This window comes from Schistocerca gregaria, unplaced genomic scaffold, assembly GCF_023897955.1.
Source record: "Schistocerca gregaria isolate iqSchGreg1 unplaced genomic scaffold, iqSchGreg1.2 ptg000318l, whole genome shotgun sequence".
Classification (NCBI taxonomy): domain Eukaryota; kingdom Metazoa; phylum Arthropoda; class Insecta; order Orthoptera; family Acrididae; genus Schistocerca; species Schistocerca gregaria.
The window spans coordinates 23,454-43,108 of record NW_026061796.1 but is presented as its reverse complement, the minus strand read 5'-3'; the positions used below and the strand labels follow the sequence as shown (position 1 = coordinate 43,108).

The following is a 19,655-nucleotide window of genomic DNA, read 5'->3' as shown; positions in this document are numbered from 1 at the left end:
CGTAAGTCCGCAGATTTGCGCGTCTTCGTTAACCTCTGAATCGCCGCCAATTTCACAGTCATCTTCGTCTGATAAGACATAGGGACGCTGAAAGGCGAGCAGCAGATGCAGTGAAGTACCACACACATTTCTTCTGATTCCATCATCGTAAGAAGCAAACATGTCGACTCGATTCATGTAATATTGACTTCGCTTTCTCTAGAAAACCTTTGCTATATCGATGCCACGTGCAACTCGTGTGCAGAGAACGAGACACAAGAAGGAGTGAGCCTCTCTACCATGTGAGAGGCAGTATCTAGCAGATACACACGCTAAAACATTTGACTTGCGTTAGCTCATAAATTGCTACACGTAATTGTCTGCAAGCTAAAATGGACACATCTGCACTGCCCAGAGAGGCGACACTTGCACTCACACCTGGTGGACGGCAGTGTGACGAGGCGATGAGCTGTGGCTTCTGGGTGCGACTGTAGCGCTGCAGCCAATAATACTGCACATTGCCGGCGACCCACGTGTTTAGTAGTGACGCAACTGCTAGAATGCAGCTGAACGCCCATCTTTTGAGAGCTACAAAATTTCCGCAGTCGGCAGGACTCGAACCTACGCTCCCAGAGGGAATCTGATTTCAAGTCAGACGCCTTAACCACTCGGCCACGACTGCCGGTAGCAGTAGCGTCTTCCGACACGTGAAAGTGCACCTTTAGAAGCAATCCAATGGCAGAAAGCGGCGTGGCCTCACTCTTTTCTGTAGTGTTTCCATTGCCAGCACATTAGCCGTTACGAAAGTGTATTAATTTTCGCCTAGACATGGCGTTGAACCCAACACCCTTTGGTTGAAAATCAAACGCTCTACCGACTGAGCTATCGTACAGCTGCGTGGCGTGCGAGTGATTCGCATGACGTAATTACTGGCTTATGGCTCCAATGGCGACTTCACCGACTTCCCACTGACGCACCGCTGACGCTAGTTTTCTGTCGTCTTAAGTGGTCGACATACTTGCAAGTAGCTGCGAGATCTTAAGAAAAGAAACGCTGCACCATTGCTTTTTCCGCACTCGAATGACTGAATTGCGATTCTTAAAAAAGAGAGAAATGAATGTTGGCTCTGTCCAACGCTTCCAAGCACGTCTGTGTACTCACGAACTCGGCGTCGACGCGAGAAAATGACGGGAGCGCACTCGTGGGCCTGCGACGGCTTTCTGCAGTCCCAGCGTCAGTGAGAGGAAAACCGGTAGCCACAGTAAGCAGCAGCCGTCGCGACACTCAGTATTGTTAAACGGAAATTTTCGTCTTGTTGAAGATGGCGCCATCGGTTTGCAACCGCGTTCACGTGTGTGAAAATATTTGCTCCTCTTTACGCAAAATCGCACGCAGCCGGTAGGATTCGAACCTACGCTCCCAGAGGGAATCTGATTTCGAGTCAGACGCCTTAACCACTCGGCCACGACTGCCCGTAGGTCGAGGTTCTCCGACACATGCAACTTCTACGGTTTAAAGCTATGTGGCATCAGAAAACGGCGTAGCTGCATTCTTTTCCGTAGTGTTTCCACCGCTACCAGAGGAATCGCTACCAAAGTATTAAAATTTCCGCCCGAACAGGGACTTGAACCCTGGACCCTTAGGTTAAAAGCCTAATGCTCTACCGACTGAGCTATCCGGGCTCACACGACAATAGAGAACATCCCACGATGCACAGCTGTACATTGACTCATGTCCTTCACAGCTGTGCTATCGCTGCATGGAGCTGTTACTAATTAAACGTCGCCTGAATGCTGTCTACAAACGTGTCGCGCTAAGCTCGTAGCAGACTATCGAAGAATGCTGACACACAATGCAAAAACAAACCGCAGCAGTCGTTAGGTCTCATACGTTGGAGTAGAGGATTTACGTGTTTTGTCGACACTCACTGAGTAATTGGAAATTTCACAAGCATTTCGAATGCAATGCTTCCCACGTTTTCGCTCATTTCACGGTTCCGTTGGAGACGTTCTTCACCTCCTGACACAAAAAAAGGAACGCAGTCGGTAGGACTTTTCGTATTTTCTTACTTCTCAGGGAGTTGCCTACTGTGTTCCTCTTACGGCAAGCACTAGACAACCTGAACAGTTACAGGATAGAGTCATTTTTGTTATCGGCTGTACCTACATCATCACAGACTCGGAGCAATTCCATTGGCATCAGCTTCAAAACATACGCTTGCCGAAACCCGGGATCGAACCAGGGACCTTTAGATCTTCAGTCTAACGCTCTCCCAACTGAGCTATTTCGGCTCACACGTAAGTCCGCAGATTTGCGCGTCTTCGTTAACCTCTGAATCGCCGCCAATTTCACAGTCATCTTCGTCTGATAAGACATAGGGACGCTGAAAGGCGAGCAGCAGATGCAGTGAAGTACCACACACATTTCTTCTGATTCCATCATCGTAAGAAGCAAACATGTCGACTCGATTCATGTAATATTGACTTCGCTTTCTCTAGAAAACCTTTGCTATATCGATGCCACGTGCAACTCGTGTGCAGAGAACGAGACACAAGAAGGAGTGAGCCTCTCTACCATGTGAGAGGCAGTATCTAGCAGATACACACGCTAAAACATTTGACTTGCGTTAGCTCATAAATTGCTACACGTAATTGTCTGCAAGCTAAAATGGACACATCTGCACTGCCCAGAGAGGCGACACTTGCACTCACACCTGGTGGACGGCAGTGTGACGAGGCGATGAGCTGTGGCTTCTGGGTGCGACTGTAGCGCTGCAGCCAATAATACTGCACATTGCCGGCGACCCACGTGTTTAGTAGTGACGCAACTGCTAGAATGCAGCTGAACGCCCATCTTTTGAGAGCTACAAAATTTCCGCAGTCGGCAGGACTCGAACCTACGCTCCCAGAGGGAATCTGATTTCAAGTCAGACGCCTTAACCACTCGGCCACGACTGCCGGTAGCAGTAGCGTCTTCCGACACGTGAAAGTGCACCTTTAGAAGCAATCCAATGGCAGAAAGCGGCGTGGCCTCACTCTTTTCTGTAGTGTTTCCATTGCCAGCACATTAGCCGTTACGAAAGTGTATTAATTTTCGCCTAGACATGGCGTTGAACCCAACACCCTTTGGTTGAAAATCAAACGCTCTACCGACTGAGCTATCGTACAGCTGCGTGGCGTGCGAGTGATTCGCATGACGTAATTACTGGCTTATGGCTCCAATGGCGACTTCACCGACTTCCCACTGACGCACCGCTGACGCTAGTTTTCTGTCGTCTTAAGTGGTCGACATACTTGCAAGTAGCTGCGAGATCTTAAGAAAAGAAACGCTGCACCATTGCTTTTTCCGCACTCGAATGACTGAATTGCGATTCTTAAAAAAGAGAGAAATGAATGTTGGCTCTGTCCAACGCTTCCAAGCACGTCTGTGTACTCACGAACTCGGCGTCGACGCGAGAAAATGACGGGAGCGCACTCGTGGGCCTGCGACGGCTTTCTGCAGTCCCAGCGTCAGTGAGAGGAAAACCGGTAGCCACAGTAAGCAGCAGCCGTCGCGACACTCAGTATTGTTAAACGGAAATTTTCGTCTTGTTGAAGATGGCGCCATCGGTTTGCAACCGCGTTCACGTGTGTGAAAATATTTGCTCCTCTTTACGCAAAATCGCACGCAGCCGGTAGGATTCGAACCTACGCTCCCAGAGGGAATCTGATTTCGAGTCAGACGCCTTAACCACTCGGCCACGACTGCCCGTAGGTCGAGGTTCTCCGACACATGCAACTTCTACGGTTTAAAGCTATGTGGCATCAGAAAACGGCGTAGCTGCATTCTTTTCCGTAGTGTTTCCACCGCTACCAGAGGAATCGCTACCAAAGTATTAAAATTTCCGCCCGAACAGGGACTTGAACCCTGGACCCTTAGGTTAAAAGCCTAATGCTCTACCGACTGAGCTATCCGGGCTCACACGACAATAGAGAACATCCCACGATGCACAGCTGTACATTGACTCATGTCCTTCACAGCTGTGCTATCGCTGCATGGAGCTGTTACTAATTAAACGTCGCCTGAATGCTGTCTACAAACGTGTCGCGCTAAGCTCGTAGCAGACTATCGAAGAATGCTGACACACAATGCAAAAACAAACCGCAGCAGTCGTTAGGTCTCATACGTTGGAGTAGAGGATTTACGTGTTTTGTCGACACTCACTGAGTAATTGGAAATTTCACAAGCATTTCGAATGCAATGCTTCCCACGTTTTCGCTCATTTCACGGTTCCGTTGGAGACGTTCTTCACCTCCTGACACAAAAAAAGGAACGCAGTCGGTAGGACTTTTCGTATTTTCTTACTTCTCAGGCAGTTGCCTACTGTGTTCCTCTTACGGCAAGCACTAGACAACCTGAACAGTTACAGGATAGAGTCATTTTTGTTATCGGCTGTACCTACATCATCACAGACTCGGAGCAATTCCATTGGCATCAGCTTCAAAACATACGCTTGCCGAAACCCGGGATCGAACCAGGGACCTTTAGATCTTCAGTCTAACGCTCTCCCAACTGAGCTATTTCGGCTCACACGTAAGTCCGCAGATTTGCGCGTCTTCGTTAACCTCTGAATCGCCGCCAATTTCACAGTCATCTTCGTCTGATAAGACATAGGGACGCTGAAAGGCGAGCAGCAGATGCAGTGAAGTACCACACACATTTCTTCTGATTCCATCATCGTAAGAAGCAAACATGTCGACTCGATTCATGTAATATTGACTTCGCTTTCTCTAGAAAACCTTTGCTATATCGATGCCACGTGCAACTCGTGTGCAGAGAACGAGACACAAGAAGGAGTGAGCCTCTCTACCATGTGAGAGGCAGTATCTAGCAGATACACACGCTAAAACATTTGACTTGCGTTAGCTCATAAATTGCTACACGTAATTGTCTGCAAGCTAAAATGGACACATCTGCACTGCCCAGAGAGGCGACACTTGCACTCACACCTGGTGGACGGCAGTGTGACGAGGCGATGAGCTGTGGCTTCTGGGTGCGACTGTAGCGCTGCAGCCAATAATACTGCACATTGCCGGCGACCCACGTGTTTAGTAGTGACGCAACTGCTAGAATGCAGCTGAACGCCCATCTTTTGAGAGCTACAAAATTTCCGCAGTCGGCAGGACTCGAACCTACGCTCCCAGAGGGAATCTGATTTCAAGTCAGACGCCTTAACCACTCGGCCACGACTGCCGGTAGCAGTAGCGTCTTCCGACACGTGAAAGTGCACCTTTAGAAGCAATCCAATGGCAGAAAGCGGCGTGGCCTCACTCTTTTCTGTAGTGTTTCCATTGCCAGCACATTAGCCGTTACGAAAGTGTATTAATTTTCGCCTAGACATGGCGTTGAACCCAACACCCTTTGGTTGAAAATCAAACGCTCTACCGACTGAGCTATCGTACAGCTGCGTGGCGTGCGAGTGATTCGCATGACGTAATTACTGGCTTATGGCTCCAATGGCGACTTCACCGACTTCCCACTGACGCACCGCTGACGCTAGTTTTCTGTCGTCTTAAGTGGTCGACATACTTGCAAGTAGCTGCGAGATCTTAAGAAAAGAAACGCTGCACCATTGCTTTTTCCGCACTCGAATGACTGAATTGCGATTCTTAAAAAAGAGAGAAATGAATGTTGGCTCTGTCCAACGCTTCCAAGCACGTCTGTGTACTCACGAACTCGGCGTCGACGCGAGAAAATGACGGGAGCGCACTCGTGGGCCTGCGACGGCTTTCTGCAGTCCCAGCGTCAGTGAGAGGAAAACCGGTAGCCACAGTAAGCAGCAGCCGTCGCGACACTCAGTATTGTTAAACGGAAATTTTCGTCTTGTTGAAGATGGCGCCATCGGTTTGCAACCGCGTTCACGTGTGTGAAAATATTTGCTCCTCTTTACGCAAAATCGCACGCAGCCGGTAGGATTCGAACCTACGCTCCCAGAGGGAATCTGATTTCGAGTCAGACGCCTTAACCACTCGGCCACGACTGCCCGTAGGTCGAGGTTCTCCGACACATGCAACTTCTACGGTTTAAAGCTATGTGGCATCAGAAAACGGCGTAGCTGCATTCTTTTCCGTAGTGTTTCCACCGCTACCAGAGGAATCGCTACCAAAGTATTAAAATTTCCGCCCGAACAGGGACTTGAACCCTGGACCCTTAGGTTAAAAGCCTAATGCTCTACCGACTGAGCTATCCGGGCTCACACGACAATAGAGAACATCCCACGATGCACAGCTGTACATTGACTCATGTCCTTCACAGCTGTGCTATCGCTGCATGGAGCTGTTACTAATTAAACGTCGCCTGAATGCTGTCTACAAACGTGTCGCGCTAAGCTCGTAGCAGACTATCGAAGAATGCTGACACACAATGCAAAAACAAACCGCAGCAGTCGTTAGGTCTCATACGTTGGAGTAGAGGATTTACGTGTTTTGTCGACACTCACTGAGTAATTGGAAATTTCACAAGCATTTCGAATGCAATGCTTCCCACGTTTTCGCTCATTTCACGGTTCCGTTGGAGACGTTCTTCACCTCCTGACACAAAAAAAGGAACGCAGTCGGTAGGACTTTTCGTATTTTCTTACTTCTCAGGCAGTTGCCTACTGTGTTCCTCTTACGGCAAGCACTAGACAACCTGAACAGTTACAGGATAGAGTCATTTTTGTTATCGGCTGTACCTACATCATCACAGACTCGGAGCAATTCCATTGGCATCAGCTTCAAAACATACGCTTGCCGAAACCCGGGATCGAACCAGGGACCTTTAGATCTTCAGTCTAACGCTCTCCCAACTGAGCTATTTCGGCTCACACGTAAGTCCGCAGATTTGCGCGTCTTCGTTAACCTCTGAATCGCCGCCAATTTCACAGTCATCTTCGTCTGATAAGACATAGGGACGCTGAAAGGCGAGCAGCAGATGCAGTGAAGTACCACACACATTTCTTCTGATTCCATCATCGTAAGAAGCAAACATGTCGACTCGATTCATGTAATATTGACTTCGCTTTCTCTAGAAAACCTTTGCTATATCGATGCCACGTGCAACTCGTGTGCAGAGAACGAGACACAAGAAGGAGTGAGCCTCTCTACCATGTGAGAGGCAGTATCTAGCAGATACACACGCTAAAACATTTGACTTGCGTTAGCTCATAAATTGCTACACGTAATTGTCTGCAAGCTAAAATGGACACATCTGCACTGCCCAGAGAGGCGACACTTGCACTCACACCTGGTGGACGGCAGTGTGACGAGGCGATGAGCTGTGGCTTCTGGGTGCGACTGTAGCGCTGCAGCCAATAATACTGCACATTGCCGGCGACCCACGTGTTTAGTAGTGACGCAACTGCTAGAATGCAGCTGAACGCCCATCTTTTGAGAGCTACAAAATTTCCGCAGTCGGCAGGACTCGAACCTACGCTCCCAGAGGGAATCTGATTTCAAGTCAGACGCCTTAACCACTCGGCCACGACTGCCGGTAGCAGTAGCGTCTTCCGACACGTGAAAGTGCACCTTTAGAAGCAATCCAATGGCAGAAAGCGGCGTGGCCTCACTCTTTTCTGTAGTGTTTCCATTGCCAGCACATTAGCCGTTACGAAAGTGTATTAATTTTCGCCTAGACATGGCGTTGAACCCAACACCCTTTGGTTGAAAATCAAACGCTCTACCGACTGAGCTATCGTACAGCTGCGTGGCGTGCGAGTGATTCGCATGACGTAATTACTGGCTTATGGCTCCAATGGCGACTTCACCGACTTCCCACTGACGCACCGCTGACGCTAGTTTTCTGTCGTCTTAAGTGGTCGACATACTTGCAAGTAGCTGCGAGATCTTAAGAAAAGAAACGCTGCACCATTGCTTTTTCCGCACTCGAATGACTGAATTGCGATTCTTAAAAAAGAGAGAAATGAATGTTGGCTCTGTCCAACGCTTCCAAGCACGTCTGTGTACTCACGAACTCGGCGTCGACGCGAGAAAATGACGGGAGCGCACTCGTGGGCCTGCGACGGCTTTCTGCAGTCCCAGCGTCAGTGAGAGGAAAACCGGTAGCCACAGTAAGCAGCAGCCGTCGCGACACTCAGTATTGTTAAACGGAAATTTTCGTCTTGTTGAAGATGGCGCCATCGGTTTGCAACCGCGTTCACGTGTGTGAAAATATTTGCTCCTCTTTACGCAAAATCGCACGCAGCCGGTAGGATTCGAACCTACGCTCCCAGAGGGAATCTGATTTCGAGTCAGACGCCTTAACCACTTTTTTTTTTTTTTTTTTTTAGTAACAAAGTTTTTATTTAGATAATTCTTATATCTCATTACTGACTAGTTTGTTATGTGTTAAAATTGTAGTACATCATTCTTACAAAAATATGTTACTTTCTTTAGTGCCTCACAAACCGACTGACACAAGCAAAACACCACTCAACAAATGAATGTCATTATCTCCTGAGTTAACATTTCAGAATCTGCACTACATGTTATACATCAATTAACACAACAGGAAAGAATGCATTCACATTTAGATTTATACATACATTAAATAAGCAGAAGGAAAATGTTGCTCCAGATATTGTTCTCTCATATATTTACTGCACATAATATAATTAGTCACAAAAAAACTCTCTTAGGAGCAATATTTTAACTGAAGTAACTTATTGTAACAGGCGTAACTTACACAGAAAGCAGTTTTAGTTCATATAAGAGATAATTTTAACTATAGTAATGTTGGTACATGTTAATTCTATTTAAAATCTTACATTAGAAATGTTTCAAATCAAACTGTACAGCTTATGAAGAACAGAATCAGTATTCAAATAATAAATGCACATTAAAATTCAAATTTACATTTGACTAACTTGTCTGAGCTAGAATTTACACTGCACCGTAAAGTTCTTAGTTATTTGTGTACCTCTCAAAAATACCTTTAAAATAGCACAGCATAACTTAAAGAGAAACTCAACTGGCAGGAACGTTGTTAGAAGACTATACTCAACTACAGAAATTGTGAGGAGGAGGAGGAGGAGGAATGGACATGGAAAGCAACATAGTATTTGTAAACATTCACTTATTTCATTAAAATTCTTAGTCTCACTCCCTAATGTCAACGTAACTTTAATGCTTATAATCCCATGGGGCTAAAACAGGCATTTTTTTCTCAGAGAGGGATAAACTGCAATCTGATTTTCTGAATCAATTATTTAAGTACATAACAATACAGTATCAGAAAATACAGGATTTACAGAAATATCAAGATCTGCGAGGAAGGAACATCTTTTCTAAAATAAACACTGCGATCTGTTAAAAACTAAGTATTTCTGAGTATTTTTCACAACAGTCTTTGATATAAAATATGGACAGCTAAAGCCATAGATACCTAACCCACAAAACTCCAATTTATGACATCAATGTGCAACGTGTGGGGAAATGCCAATTCTGTCACTATCAGAAATGCCAAATGATGTACAAGGCATTCAGATCTGTGTTCATTAAGAAGCAGTTCTGAAACTAAAATGCAACTGTCTCTTAGTACACCACTAATGCCTAACCCATACAACAAATGCCTGAACTTGAAAGTAAAATGGGAGATACTATGCAAGAGAATATTGAACTAGCTGGAGATCCCACCAATGAGGTGGCAAAACCCAAGAGGAGACGAGCCCACACTTTGCAAAAGGTACAGTTCAAGACTGACACTTGGAAATTTCATATGCTTGCAATAACCAGATTACGATGTAACTAAATATATGGATTAACCATGTTTGGCGCGTGCTTTTTCATGTTATGTTTGGTATTTTCAGATACAAGTTTGAACTCTGGTGACACCAATACTGATTATTCAGAGACAGACAGGGATTATGACCCATTAGGAGACAGCAGACCATCACAAGATGAAGTAATTCATCCGAGAAAAAACAAGAGAGAGAAACAAGTATGAAATCTGATCATTTAGAAAAAGTATGTGAGAGAACTGAAGTTTCAGAGTGGTGAACTGTGAACAGTGACAATTGTTAAGTTTGTTCCAGCTAAATCTTGTTCAACAAAATTCTGCAGTTGTCCTAGAAACTGTGGTGGTAAGGTGTCACATGAGAAAATTGAGAGAATATATTTGCTAGCAATTTCAAACTGGATTGCACAAAGAAAAATATCTTCACAACAGATTGAATAAAAGTGTCACAGAAAAGTAGGAGTTACACTAAAGTAAATTTATCACCTCAGCACAACAAGAACTTAACTCCTATAAGATGAAAAAGGGGGTTGATTCTACTGTTTGTAAGAGGTTCTGCGATTCCATCACCTGGTCAGTAAAGTGATAAACATGATTGCTAACAGAATTTACTGTTAAAAAGCGCATAAAAAGACCTTGAATAGCAGAATAGTATCCAAGCAGACGTAATGTAGAAGCAAAACCGGGATAGGCCTAGGAAGCAAAGTAAAAGAATGTCCTGGAAGCAAGATCAATTAATGGTATTTTTCAAGTATTCGTGTTTGACTTGCAGGAAACTTTGCCATCTCCAGTGCTAACAATATGTATGACTTATTATAAATGTCAGATCTGAGTATATAACTTGAGATTCTTGATGAAGTTAAAAACTGTAAAAGGATTAACTAAAGAGCCTTTTTACTGCATATAATTTGGAGGAAGTTTCTCCATTCATAGGTAATGAAATGAAATGTCGTGTGACAAGGGCCTCCCGTCGGGTAGACTGCTCGCCTGGTGCAAGTCTTTCGATTTGACACCACTTCGGCGACTTGCGCGTCGATGGGGATGAAATGATGATGATTAGGACAACACAACACCCAGTCTCTGAGCAGAGAAAATCTCCGACCCAGTCGGTAATCGAACCCGGGCCCTTAGGATTGACAGTCTGTCGCGCTGACCATTCAGCTACCGGGGGCGGATTTGTGTAAATTTGTGAAGTCTAGTAAAGCAAAACCACCAAGCACTCAAAACGGATTCTACACCATTGCTTTTCTGAGAAAGCAGAGTTACTGCGAAAGAAAAGATGATGTTTGATATCTCTTCAGTGTATACCTCCAATACACCATGATTGATTTATAAAAACTTATAGCTGAAAACCACATTATGGTGACCACACAGATGGATCTGAATAAATCAATTTTGTTTCCTGTAAAGTGTGTGAGTGACTTACCAACTGCAAAAAAATGTTGTTCAAGAAGTTTTATAGGATGAAACATATCTAACCTTTTGCAGTTATTATTAAAATGGTTTAAGTAGTTCATTTATCTAAAAACAAATATAGTGGAACATTTGTGATTCTTTTATTTTTGCAGTAAAAGAAAGAATGTTTGTTAGCACCCTTATTGATTTTTCTGTAAGGCTGAAACTTTGGAAGTAAATATCTCGTCTCCATATAAATGTGGATTATGGCCCAACAGCTGTTAACCACCCATATATTATATAGCAAAAACACTAAGTTTGCTGCAAGAGACTTAAAAAAAATGACTAAGTAATCTCCACATAAAAATGACAATATTAACTCCAGACAATTCTACCATGTGCTTGTATATGCTCAATTGCTGTAGCAATGCAAACATTTCCCTTCATCTGATGATAGAGGCTTCAAAATACATTATTTCTTTACATTATCCAAATATATACACTCAGTAAGTGTGAATCTAGCATAATGGTTTATAGCCATACATAAAACAGTTTTTTGCAGGTACTAAGCATAATTACTCCCCTGTCAAGCTGCAAAGCTCAGTCAGATTTACTTTGATATTCACTACATTGAAGTGCCACATGGCAGTGATTTCACACAAGAGCATACATGGCAATTACATTTAATGCCCATTTCAAAAAAAAAAAAGATTATAGCCATGAAAATACCCAGCATGTTTCACTTCTGGGGGAAAATAGGAGTTGTAGCCATTGTTGGCTGATTGATATGTAGAATGGTTGCCAATAAAGCATACATGAAAAAATTGTGTTATGACACTCATAAATAAAGGAAACATGAAAAATTATATAATAGTTTATGAAGAGTAAAGCAATTAACATTTCACTTAGGAATTGCAAGAAAAAGTGCAGTAAATAAAATATCTGATGGAAAGACACTTAGATCACAGACTGGTTAACCATACTGGTAGGGGAAGGGAAAAACAGTGTTTGCTCCCTTAATGTATTACAGCATGTGCTTGTCATACAGCTCATGTAAAAAAAAGATATAATTAATAAATACAGTCAACACATTTTTAACAGAATGCACTACTAATTTCTGTTTACATTTCTCTTGAAGTTCACTGCAATATTAAGATGTTCTTAAGAAACTGGACAGAAATGACATACAAAAACTGAGAAATGACATACAAAAACTGAGAAAGGAAAAAAAGGATGTTGGACAAGAAAATAATACCGTACTGTCAAGCTTATAAAAATGAACCAAACAGTACATACAAATATGATATCACACAATGCAGGAATTAAAATGTGTAAGAAAGTGTCAAGAATATTTTAGATGAAGCAAAAATGGAATCAAATATTGAGTGAAAAATTCTGCACAATGAAAATACAAAGCATAGCAAATGCTGGGAAAATGAAGCAACTCAAACAAAACAAAAATTACACTAAACTGAGGTTAGTAGAACAATGATGGAGCAGTATATGTATTTACGTAAGGGTTAGGGGATATGCAGTTACACATTATCGTATCAAACACTGAGCATGCCCAGTAAGAGATCAGCTAGTAACACATACAACAAAGTAAAAGTCTAAGTTTATTACGGTTCGCACTTCAGTCACAACTGAGTAAGATCACAGAACAAACTTTTCCATACGTAATGCACACTCTTTAATTAATGGTGTATTAACAACACTGTTAATGGAGTTAACTGTTATAGTGTAAGAACCATGTATATATATTTCTTTCTTTGTATCAACGGCCATCAAACCATTAATCTTTGAGAGCAATTTTATTCGAAAACAAAAATGGAATCATTTGCTTACCATGAGCTATCTAAAATATGCTTCTTAACTCTGGTTATATCACAGTAAAAAACAGTTTGATCAGTACACAGTGTCAAGTATCTGATTTCAGAAGAAAATCATGATAAAAATAACATTAACTCCTTCAGAAAATATAGTAACGGTCACATAAGACATTGAAAATAACTGTTCCAAGATTAACATTTTACTTTGAGAAAGGAGTTTGCAATATCTCAATAAGGTTACATCTGTTTGTACTTATTTGCAGTACTACTGTACAAAGGCAATAGGTTTTGGAAAAGACTTTCCTGTACAATACAAGATTTTCTGCAACCAACCTTTGAATAAAAAATGTGCACTTTCCGCAAAGTCACAGGTAACAAAGCACCAGGCACTTAAAACATCCATTGCATATGTAATAAGACATCCAAAATATATGCTCCAAAAATACTGTAAAACATTCACAACACCAAAGCTTGTGTCAAATGCCATACAAAATAAATGTCAAATGAATGGTAGGTTAGAGATTCACATTACCAATAATTTACTATACAGAATATTCACTGTTTCAGTTACATTTAGGCCTACATCAATTCATGTCAACAGTGAAACCAATGAAATCAATTTCAAAAGCATACTAGTGCCTGCACAGACATAATCAAAATTCATTTTCTTATCACTTAAATTCTGAAATAAGGTTTTTAAACATCTTCTGTCCTATGCTGAAAGACAAAGCTCACTGCTCTGGTTGATGGAGTGGTCGAAAATTAAGTGCAGCACTGTTGATGCAGAATCTTCTTCCCGTGGGCTTTGGTCCATCGTTGAACACATGGCCCAGATGAGCTCCACAGTTGGCACAGGTCACCTCAGTACGCACCATGCCATGAGATGTATCCTTGGTAAGTTTAACTTTGCCTTGGTTTATAACATCATTAAATGCTGGCCACCCACAGCCAGATTCAAATTTTGTATCTGATGAAAATAGGTCCTCATTGCAAACAACACAGCTGTATGTTCCAGCATCTGTAGTTTTATTGTACTTGCCAGTAAATGCCCTTTCTGTTCCTTTTTCCTGAGTAACATAATACTGCATTGGTGTCAAACGCTTTTTAAGTTCTTCTTTGCTGTAAGGTCCCTTGCCACTATCTGCCATAATACTGTCGTCTGCCGCAAGCCTCGCAGTTACTTTCTTGCGAGCGGCTGATGACTCCTGAAAAGTTCTATCTTTGTCCTCTTTCCCATATTAGGGATGAATATCTTAATACACCACTCGGCCACGACTGCCCGTAGGTCGAGGTTCTCCGACACATGCAACTTCTACGGTTTAAAGCTATGTGGCATCAGAAAACGGCGTAGCTGCATTCTTTTCCGTAGTGTTTCCACCGCTACCAGAGGAATCGCTACCAAAGTATTAAAATTTCCGCCCGAACAGGGACTTGAACCCTGGACCCTTAGGTTAAAAGCCTAATGCTCTACCGACTGAGCTATCCGGGCTCACACGACAATAGAGAACATCCCACGATGCACAGCTGTACATTGACTCATGTCCTTCACAGCTGTGCTATCGCTGCATGGAGCTGTTACTAATTAAACGTCGCCTGAATGCTGTCTACAAACGTGTCGCGCTAAGCTCGTAGCAGACTATCGAAGAATGCTGACACACAATGCAAAAACAAACCGCAGCAGTCGTTAGGTCTCATACGTTGGAGTAGAGGATTTACGTGTTTTGTCGACACTCACTGAGTAATTGGAAATTTCACAAGCATTTCGAATGCAATGCTTCCCACGTTTTCGCTCATTTCACGGTTCCGTTGGAGACGTTCTTCACCTCCTGACACAAAAAAAGGAACGCAGTCGGTAGGACTTTTCGTATTTTCTTACTTCTCAGGGAGTTGCCTACTGTGTTCCTCTTACGGCAAGCACTAGACAACCTGAACAGTTACAGGATAGAGTCATTTTTGTTATCGGCTGTACCTACATCATCACAGACTCGGAGCAATTCCATTGGCATCAGCTTCAAAACATACGCTTGCCGAAACCCGGGATCGAACCAGGGACCTTTAGATCTTCAGTCTAACGCTCTCCCAACTGAGCTATTTCGGCTCACACGTAAGTCCGCAGATTTGCGCGTCTTCGTTAACCTCTGAATCGCCGCCAATTTCACAGTCATCTTCGTCTGATAAGACATAGGGACGCTGAAAGGCGAGCAGCAGATGCAGTGAAGTACCACACACATTTCTTCTGATTCCATCATCGTAAGAAGCAAACATGTCGACTCGATTCATGTAATATTGACTTCGCTTTCTCTAGAAAACCTTTGCTATATCGATGCCACGTGCAACTCGTGTGCAGAGAACGAGACACAAGAAGGAGTGAGCCTCTCTACCATGTGAGAGGCAGTATCTAGCAGATACACACGCTAAAACATTTGACTTGCGTTAGCTCATAAATTGCTACACGTAATTGTCTGCAAGCTAAAATGGACACATCTGCACTGCCCAGAGAGGCGACACTTGCACTCACACCTGGTGGACGGCAGTGTGACGAGGCGATGAGCTGTGGCTTCTGGGTGCGACTGTAGCGCTGCAGCCAATAATACTGCACATTGCCGGCGACCCACGTGTTTAGTAGTGACGCAACTGCTAGAATGCAGCTGAACGCCCATCTTTTGAGAGCTACAAAATTTCCGCAGTCGGCAGGACTCGAACCTACGCTCCCAGAGGGAATCTGATTTCAAGTCAGACGCCTTAACCACTCGGCCACGACTGCCGGTAGCAGTAGCGTCTTCCGACACGTGAAAGTGCACCTTTAGAAGCAATCCAATGGCAGAAAGCGGCGTGGCCTCACTCTTTTCTGTAGTGTTTCCATTGCCAGCACATTAGCCGTTACGAAAGTGTATTAATTTTCGCCTAGACATGGCGTTGAACCCAACACCCTTTGGTTGAAAATCAAACGCTCTACCGACTGAGCTATCGTACAGCTGCGTGGCGTGCGAGTGATTCGCATGACGTAATTACTGGCTTATGGCTCCAATGGCGACTTCACCGACTTCCCACTGACGCACCGCTGACGCTAGTTTTCTGTCGTCTTAAGTGGTCGACATACTTGCAAGTAGCTGCGAGATCTTAAGAAAAGAAACGCTGCACCATTGCTTTTTCCGCACTCGAATGACTGAATTGCGATTCTTAAAAAAGAGAGAAATGAATGTTGGCTCTGTCCAACGCTTCCAAGCACGTCTGTGTACTCACGAACTCGGCGTCGACGCGAGAAAATGACGGGAGCGCACTCGTGGGCCTGCGACGGCTTTCTGCAGTCCCAGCGTCAGTGAGAGGAAAACCGGTAGCCACAGTAAGCAGCAGCCGTCGCGACACTCAGTATTGTTAAACGGAAATTTTCGTCTTGTTGAAGATGGCGCCATCGGTTTGCAACCGCGTTCACGTGTGTGAAAATATTTGCTCCTCTTTACGCAAAATCGCACGCAGCCGGTAGGATTCGAACCTACGCTCCCAGAGGGAATCTGATTTCGAGTCAGTCGCCTTAACCACTCGGCCACGACTGCCCGTAGGTCGAGGTTCTCCGACACATGCAACTTCTACGGTTTAAAGCTATGTGGCATCAGAAAACGGCGTAGCTGCATTCTTTTCCGTAGTGTTTCCACCGCTACCAGAGGAATCGCTACCAAAGTATTAAAATTTCCGCCCGAACAGGGACTTGAACCCTGGACCCTTAGGTTAAAAGCCTAATGCTCTACCGACTGAGCTATCCGGGCTCACACGACAATAGAGAACATCCCACGATGCACAGCTGTACATTGACTCATGTCCTTCACAGCTGTGCTATCGCTGCATGGAGCTGTTACTAATTAAACGTCGCCTGAATGCTGTCTACAAACGTGTCGCGCTAAGCTCGTAGCAGACTATCGAAGAATGCTGACACACAATGCAAAAACAAACCGCAGCAGTCGTTAGGTCTCATACGTTGGAGTAGAGGATTTACGTGTTTTGTCGACACTCACTGAGTAATTGGAAATTTCACAAGCATTTCGAATGCAATGCTTCCCACGTTTTCGCTCATTTCACGGTTCCGTTGGAGACGTTCTTCACCTCCTGACACAAAAAAAGGAACGCAGTCGGTAGGACTTTTCGTATTTTCTTACTTCTCAGGCAGTTGCCTACTGTGTTCCTCTTACGGCAAGCACTAGACAACCTGAACAGTTACAGGATAGAGTCATTTTTGTTATCGGCTGTACCTACATCATCACAGACTCGGAGCAATTCCATTGGCATCAGCTTCAAAACATACGCTTGCCGAAACCCGGGATCGAACCAGGGACCTTTAGATCTTCAGTCTAACGCTCTCCCAACTGAGCTATTTCGGCTCACACGTAAGTCCGCAGATTTGCGCGTCTTCGTTAACCTCTGAATCGCCGCCAATTTCACAGTCATCTTCGTCTGATAAGACATAGGGACGCTGAAAGGCGAGCAGCAGATGCAGTGAAGTACCACACACATTTCTTCTGATTCCATCATCGTAAGAAGCAAACATGTCGACTCGATTCATGTAATATTGACTTCGCTTTCTCTAGAAAACCTTTGCTATATCGATGCCACGTGCAACTCGTGTGCAGAGAACGAGACACAAGAAGGAGTGAGCCTCTCTACCATGTGAGAGGCAGTATCTAGCAGATACACACGCTAAAACATTTGACTTGCGTTAGCTCATAAATTGCTACACGTAATTGTCTGCAAGCTAAAATGGACACATCTGCACTGCCCAGAGAGGCGACACTTGCACTCACACCTGGTGGACGGCAGTGTGACGAGGCGATGAGCTGTGGCTTCTGGGTGCGACTGTAGCGCTGCAGCCAATAATACTGCACATTGCCGGCGACCCACGTGTTTAGTAGTGACGCAACTGCTAGAATGCAGCTGAACGCCCATCTTTTGAGAGCTACAAAATTTCCGCAGTCGGCAGGACTCGAACCTACGCTCCCAGAGGGAATCTGATTTCAAGTCAGACGCCTTAACCACTCGGCCACGACTGCCGGTAGCAGTAGCGTCTTCCGACACGTGAAAGTGCACCTTTAGAAGCAATCCAATGGCAGAAAGCGGCGTGGCCTCACTCTTTTCTGTAGTGTTTCCATTGCCAGCACATTAGCCGTTACGAAAGTGTATTAATTTTCGCCTAGACATGGCGTTGAACCCAACACCCTTTGGTTGAAAATCAAACGCTCTACCGACTGAGCTATCGTACAGCTGCGTGGCGTGCGAGTGATTCGCATGACGTAATTACTGGCTTATGGCTCCAATGGCGACTTCACCGTCTTCCCACTGACGCACCGCTGACGCTAGTTTTCTGTCGTCTTAAGTGGTCGACATACTTGCAAGTAGCTGCGAGATCTTAAGAAAAGAAACGCTGCACCATTGCTTTTTCCGCACTCGAATGACTGAATTGCGATTCTTAAAAAAGAGAGAAATGAATGTTGGCTCTGTCCAACGCTTCCAAGCACGTCTGTGTACTCACGAACTCGGCGTCGACGCGAGAAAATGACGGGAGCGCACTCGTGGGCCTGCGACGGCTTTCTGCAGTCCCAGCGTCAGTGAGAGGAAAACCGGTAGCCACAGTAAGCAGCAGCCGTCGCGACACTCAGTATTGTTAAACGGAAATTTTCGTCTTGTTGAAGATGGCGCCATCGGTTTGCAACCGCGTTCACGTGTGTGAAAATATTTGCTCCTCTTTACGCAAAATCGCACGCAGCCGGTAGGATTCGAACCTACGCTCCCAGAGGGAATCTGATTTCGAGTCAGACGCCTTAACCACTCGGCCACGACTGCCCGTAGGTCGAGGTTCTCCGACACATGCAACTTCTACGGTTTAAAGCTATGTGGCATCAGAAAACGGCGTAGCTGCATTCTTTTCCGTAGTGTTTCCACCGCTACCAGAGGAATCGCTACCAAAGTATTAAAATTTCCGCCCGAACAGGGACTTGAACCCTGGACCCTTAGGTTAAAAGCCTAATGCTCTACCGACTGAGCTATCCGGGCTCACACGACAATAGAGAACATCCCACGATGCACAGCTGTACATTGACTCATGTCCTTCACAGCTGTGCTATCGCTGCATGGAGCTGTTACTAATTAAACGTCGCCTGAATGCTGTCTACAAACGTGTCGCGCTAAGCTCGTAGCAGACTATCGAAGAATGCTGACACACAATGCAAAAACAAACCGCAGCAGTCGTTAGGTCTCATACGTTGGAGTAGAGGATTTACGTGTTTTGTCGACACTCACTGAGTAATTGGAAATTTCACAAGCATTTCGAATGCAATGCTTCCCACGTTTTCGCTCATTTCACGGTTCCGTTGGAGACGTTCTTCACCTCCTGACACAAAAAAAGGAACGCAGTCGGTAGGACTTTTCGTATTTTCTTACTTCTCAGGCAGTTGCCTACTGTGTTCCTCTTACGGCAAGCACTAGACAACCTGAACAGTTACAGGATAGAGTCATTTTTGTTATCGGCTGTACCTACATCATCACAGACTCGGAGCAATTCCATTGGCATCAGCTTCAAAACATACGCTTGCCGAAACCCGGGATCGAACCAGGGACCTTTAGATCTTCAGTCTAACGCTCTCCCAACTGAGCTATTTCGGCTCACACGTAAGTCCGCAGATTTGCGCGTCTTCGTTAACCTCTGAATCGCCGCCA

General features: G+C 44.6%; 1 protein-coding gene and 23 non-coding genes across 24 annotated transcripts; all 24 read right to left on the bottom strand.

Moving 5' to 3' along the window:
• Positions 1-579: 579 nt before the first annotated feature.
• On the bottom strand, positions 580-661 carry Trnas-uga (transfer RNA serine (anticodon UGA)). The gene has a single exon. It is a non-coding gene; the product is annotated as a tRNA-Ser (tRNA).
• Positions 662-1,369: 708 nt separating this feature from the next.
• Positions 1,370-1,451, bottom strand: Trnas-cga (transfer RNA serine (anticodon CGA)). The gene has a single exon. It is a non-coding gene; the product is annotated as a tRNA-Ser (tRNA).
• A 137-nt stretch (positions 1,452-1,588) lies between these two features.
• On the bottom strand, positions 1,589-1,661 carry Trnak-uuu (transfer RNA lysine (anticodon UUU)). Its single transcript has one exon. It is a non-coding gene; the product is annotated as a tRNA-Lys (tRNA).
• A 536-nt stretch (positions 1,662-2,197) lies between these two features.
• On the bottom strand, positions 2,198-2,270 carry Trnaf-gaa (transfer RNA phenylalanine (anticodon GAA)). Its single transcript has one exon. It is a non-coding gene; the product is annotated as a tRNA-Phe (tRNA).
• Positions 2,271-2,854: 584 nt separating this feature from the next.
• Trnas-uga (transfer RNA serine (anticodon UGA)) lies at positions 2,855-2,936 on the bottom strand. Its single transcript has one exon. It is a non-coding gene; the product is annotated as a tRNA-Ser (tRNA).
• Positions 2,937-3,644: 708 nt separating this feature from the next.
• On the bottom strand, positions 3,645-3,726 carry Trnas-cga (transfer RNA serine (anticodon CGA)). Its single transcript has one exon. It is a non-coding gene; the product is annotated as a tRNA-Ser (tRNA).
• A 137-nt stretch (positions 3,727-3,863) lies between these two features.
• Trnak-uuu (transfer RNA lysine (anticodon UUU)) lies at positions 3,864-3,936 on the bottom strand. Its single transcript has one exon. It is a non-coding gene; the product is annotated as a tRNA-Lys (tRNA).
• A 536-nt stretch (positions 3,937-4,472) lies between these two features.
• On the bottom strand, positions 4,473-4,545 carry Trnaf-gaa (transfer RNA phenylalanine (anticodon GAA)). Its single transcript has one exon. It is a non-coding gene; the product is annotated as a tRNA-Phe (tRNA).
• A 584-nt stretch (positions 4,546-5,129) lies between these two features.
• On the bottom strand, positions 5,130-5,211 carry Trnas-uga (transfer RNA serine (anticodon UGA)). Its single transcript has one exon. It is a non-coding gene; the product is annotated as a tRNA-Ser (tRNA).
• A 708-nt stretch (positions 5,212-5,919) lies between these two features.
• Trnas-cga (transfer RNA serine (anticodon CGA)) lies at positions 5,920-6,001 on the bottom strand. Its single transcript has one exon. It is a non-coding gene; the product is annotated as a tRNA-Ser (tRNA).
• A 137-nt stretch (positions 6,002-6,138) lies between these two features.
• On the bottom strand, positions 6,139-6,211 carry Trnak-uuu (transfer RNA lysine (anticodon UUU)). Its single transcript has one exon. It is a non-coding gene; the product is annotated as a tRNA-Lys (tRNA).
• Positions 6,212-6,747: 536 nt separating this feature from the next.
• Positions 6,748-6,820, bottom strand: Trnaf-gaa (transfer RNA phenylalanine (anticodon GAA)). The gene has a single exon. It is a non-coding gene; the product is annotated as a tRNA-Phe (tRNA).
• Positions 6,821-7,404: 584 nt separating this feature from the next.
• Trnas-uga (transfer RNA serine (anticodon UGA)) lies at positions 7,405-7,486 on the bottom strand. Its single transcript has one exon. It is a non-coding gene; the product is annotated as a tRNA-Ser (tRNA).
• Positions 7,487-13,684: 6,198 nt separating this feature from the next.
• On the bottom strand, positions 13,685-14,101 carry LOC126305504 (methionine-R-sulfoxide reductase B3-like). The gene has a single exon (XM_049992041.1). It carries the CDS (start codon positions 14,099-14,101, stop codon positions 13,685-13,687), a length of 417 nt encoding a protein of 138 aa, XP_049847998.1.
• A 268-nt stretch (positions 14,102-14,369) lies between these two features.
• On the bottom strand, positions 14,370-14,442 carry Trnak-uuu (transfer RNA lysine (anticodon UUU)). The gene has a single exon. It is a non-coding gene; the product is annotated as a tRNA-Lys (tRNA).
• A 536-nt stretch (positions 14,443-14,978) lies between these two features.
• Positions 14,979-15,051, bottom strand: Trnaf-gaa (transfer RNA phenylalanine (anticodon GAA)). The gene has a single exon. It is a non-coding gene; the product is annotated as a tRNA-Phe (tRNA).
• Positions 15,052-15,635: 584 nt separating this feature from the next.
• On the bottom strand, positions 15,636-15,717 carry Trnas-uga (transfer RNA serine (anticodon UGA)). Its single transcript has one exon. It is a non-coding gene; the product is annotated as a tRNA-Ser (tRNA).
• Positions 15,718-16,425: 708 nt separating this feature from the next.
• Positions 16,426-16,507, bottom strand: Trnas-cga (transfer RNA serine (anticodon CGA)). Its single transcript has one exon. It is a non-coding gene; the product is annotated as a tRNA-Ser (tRNA).
• Positions 16,508-16,644: 137 nt separating this feature from the next.
• Trnak-uuu (transfer RNA lysine (anticodon UUU)) lies at positions 16,645-16,717 on the bottom strand. The gene has a single exon. It is a non-coding gene; the product is annotated as a tRNA-Lys (tRNA).
• Positions 16,718-17,253: 536 nt separating this feature from the next.
• Positions 17,254-17,326, bottom strand: Trnaf-gaa (transfer RNA phenylalanine (anticodon GAA)). The gene has a single exon. It is a non-coding gene; the product is annotated as a tRNA-Phe (tRNA).
• A 584-nt stretch (positions 17,327-17,910) lies between these two features.
• Positions 17,911-17,992, bottom strand: Trnas-uga (transfer RNA serine (anticodon UGA)). Its single transcript has one exon. It is a non-coding gene; the product is annotated as a tRNA-Ser (tRNA).
• A 708-nt stretch (positions 17,993-18,700) lies between these two features.
• Positions 18,701-18,782, bottom strand: Trnas-cga (transfer RNA serine (anticodon CGA)). The gene has a single exon. It is a non-coding gene; the product is annotated as a tRNA-Ser (tRNA).
• Positions 18,783-18,919: 137 nt separating this feature from the next.
• Positions 18,920-18,992, bottom strand: Trnak-uuu (transfer RNA lysine (anticodon UUU)). Its single transcript has one exon. It is a non-coding gene; the product is annotated as a tRNA-Lys (tRNA).
• A 536-nt stretch (positions 18,993-19,528) lies between these two features.
• Positions 19,529-19,601, bottom strand: Trnaf-gaa (transfer RNA phenylalanine (anticodon GAA)). Its single transcript has one exon. It is a non-coding gene; the product is annotated as a tRNA-Phe (tRNA).
• Positions 19,602-19,655: the final 54 nt, after the last annotated feature.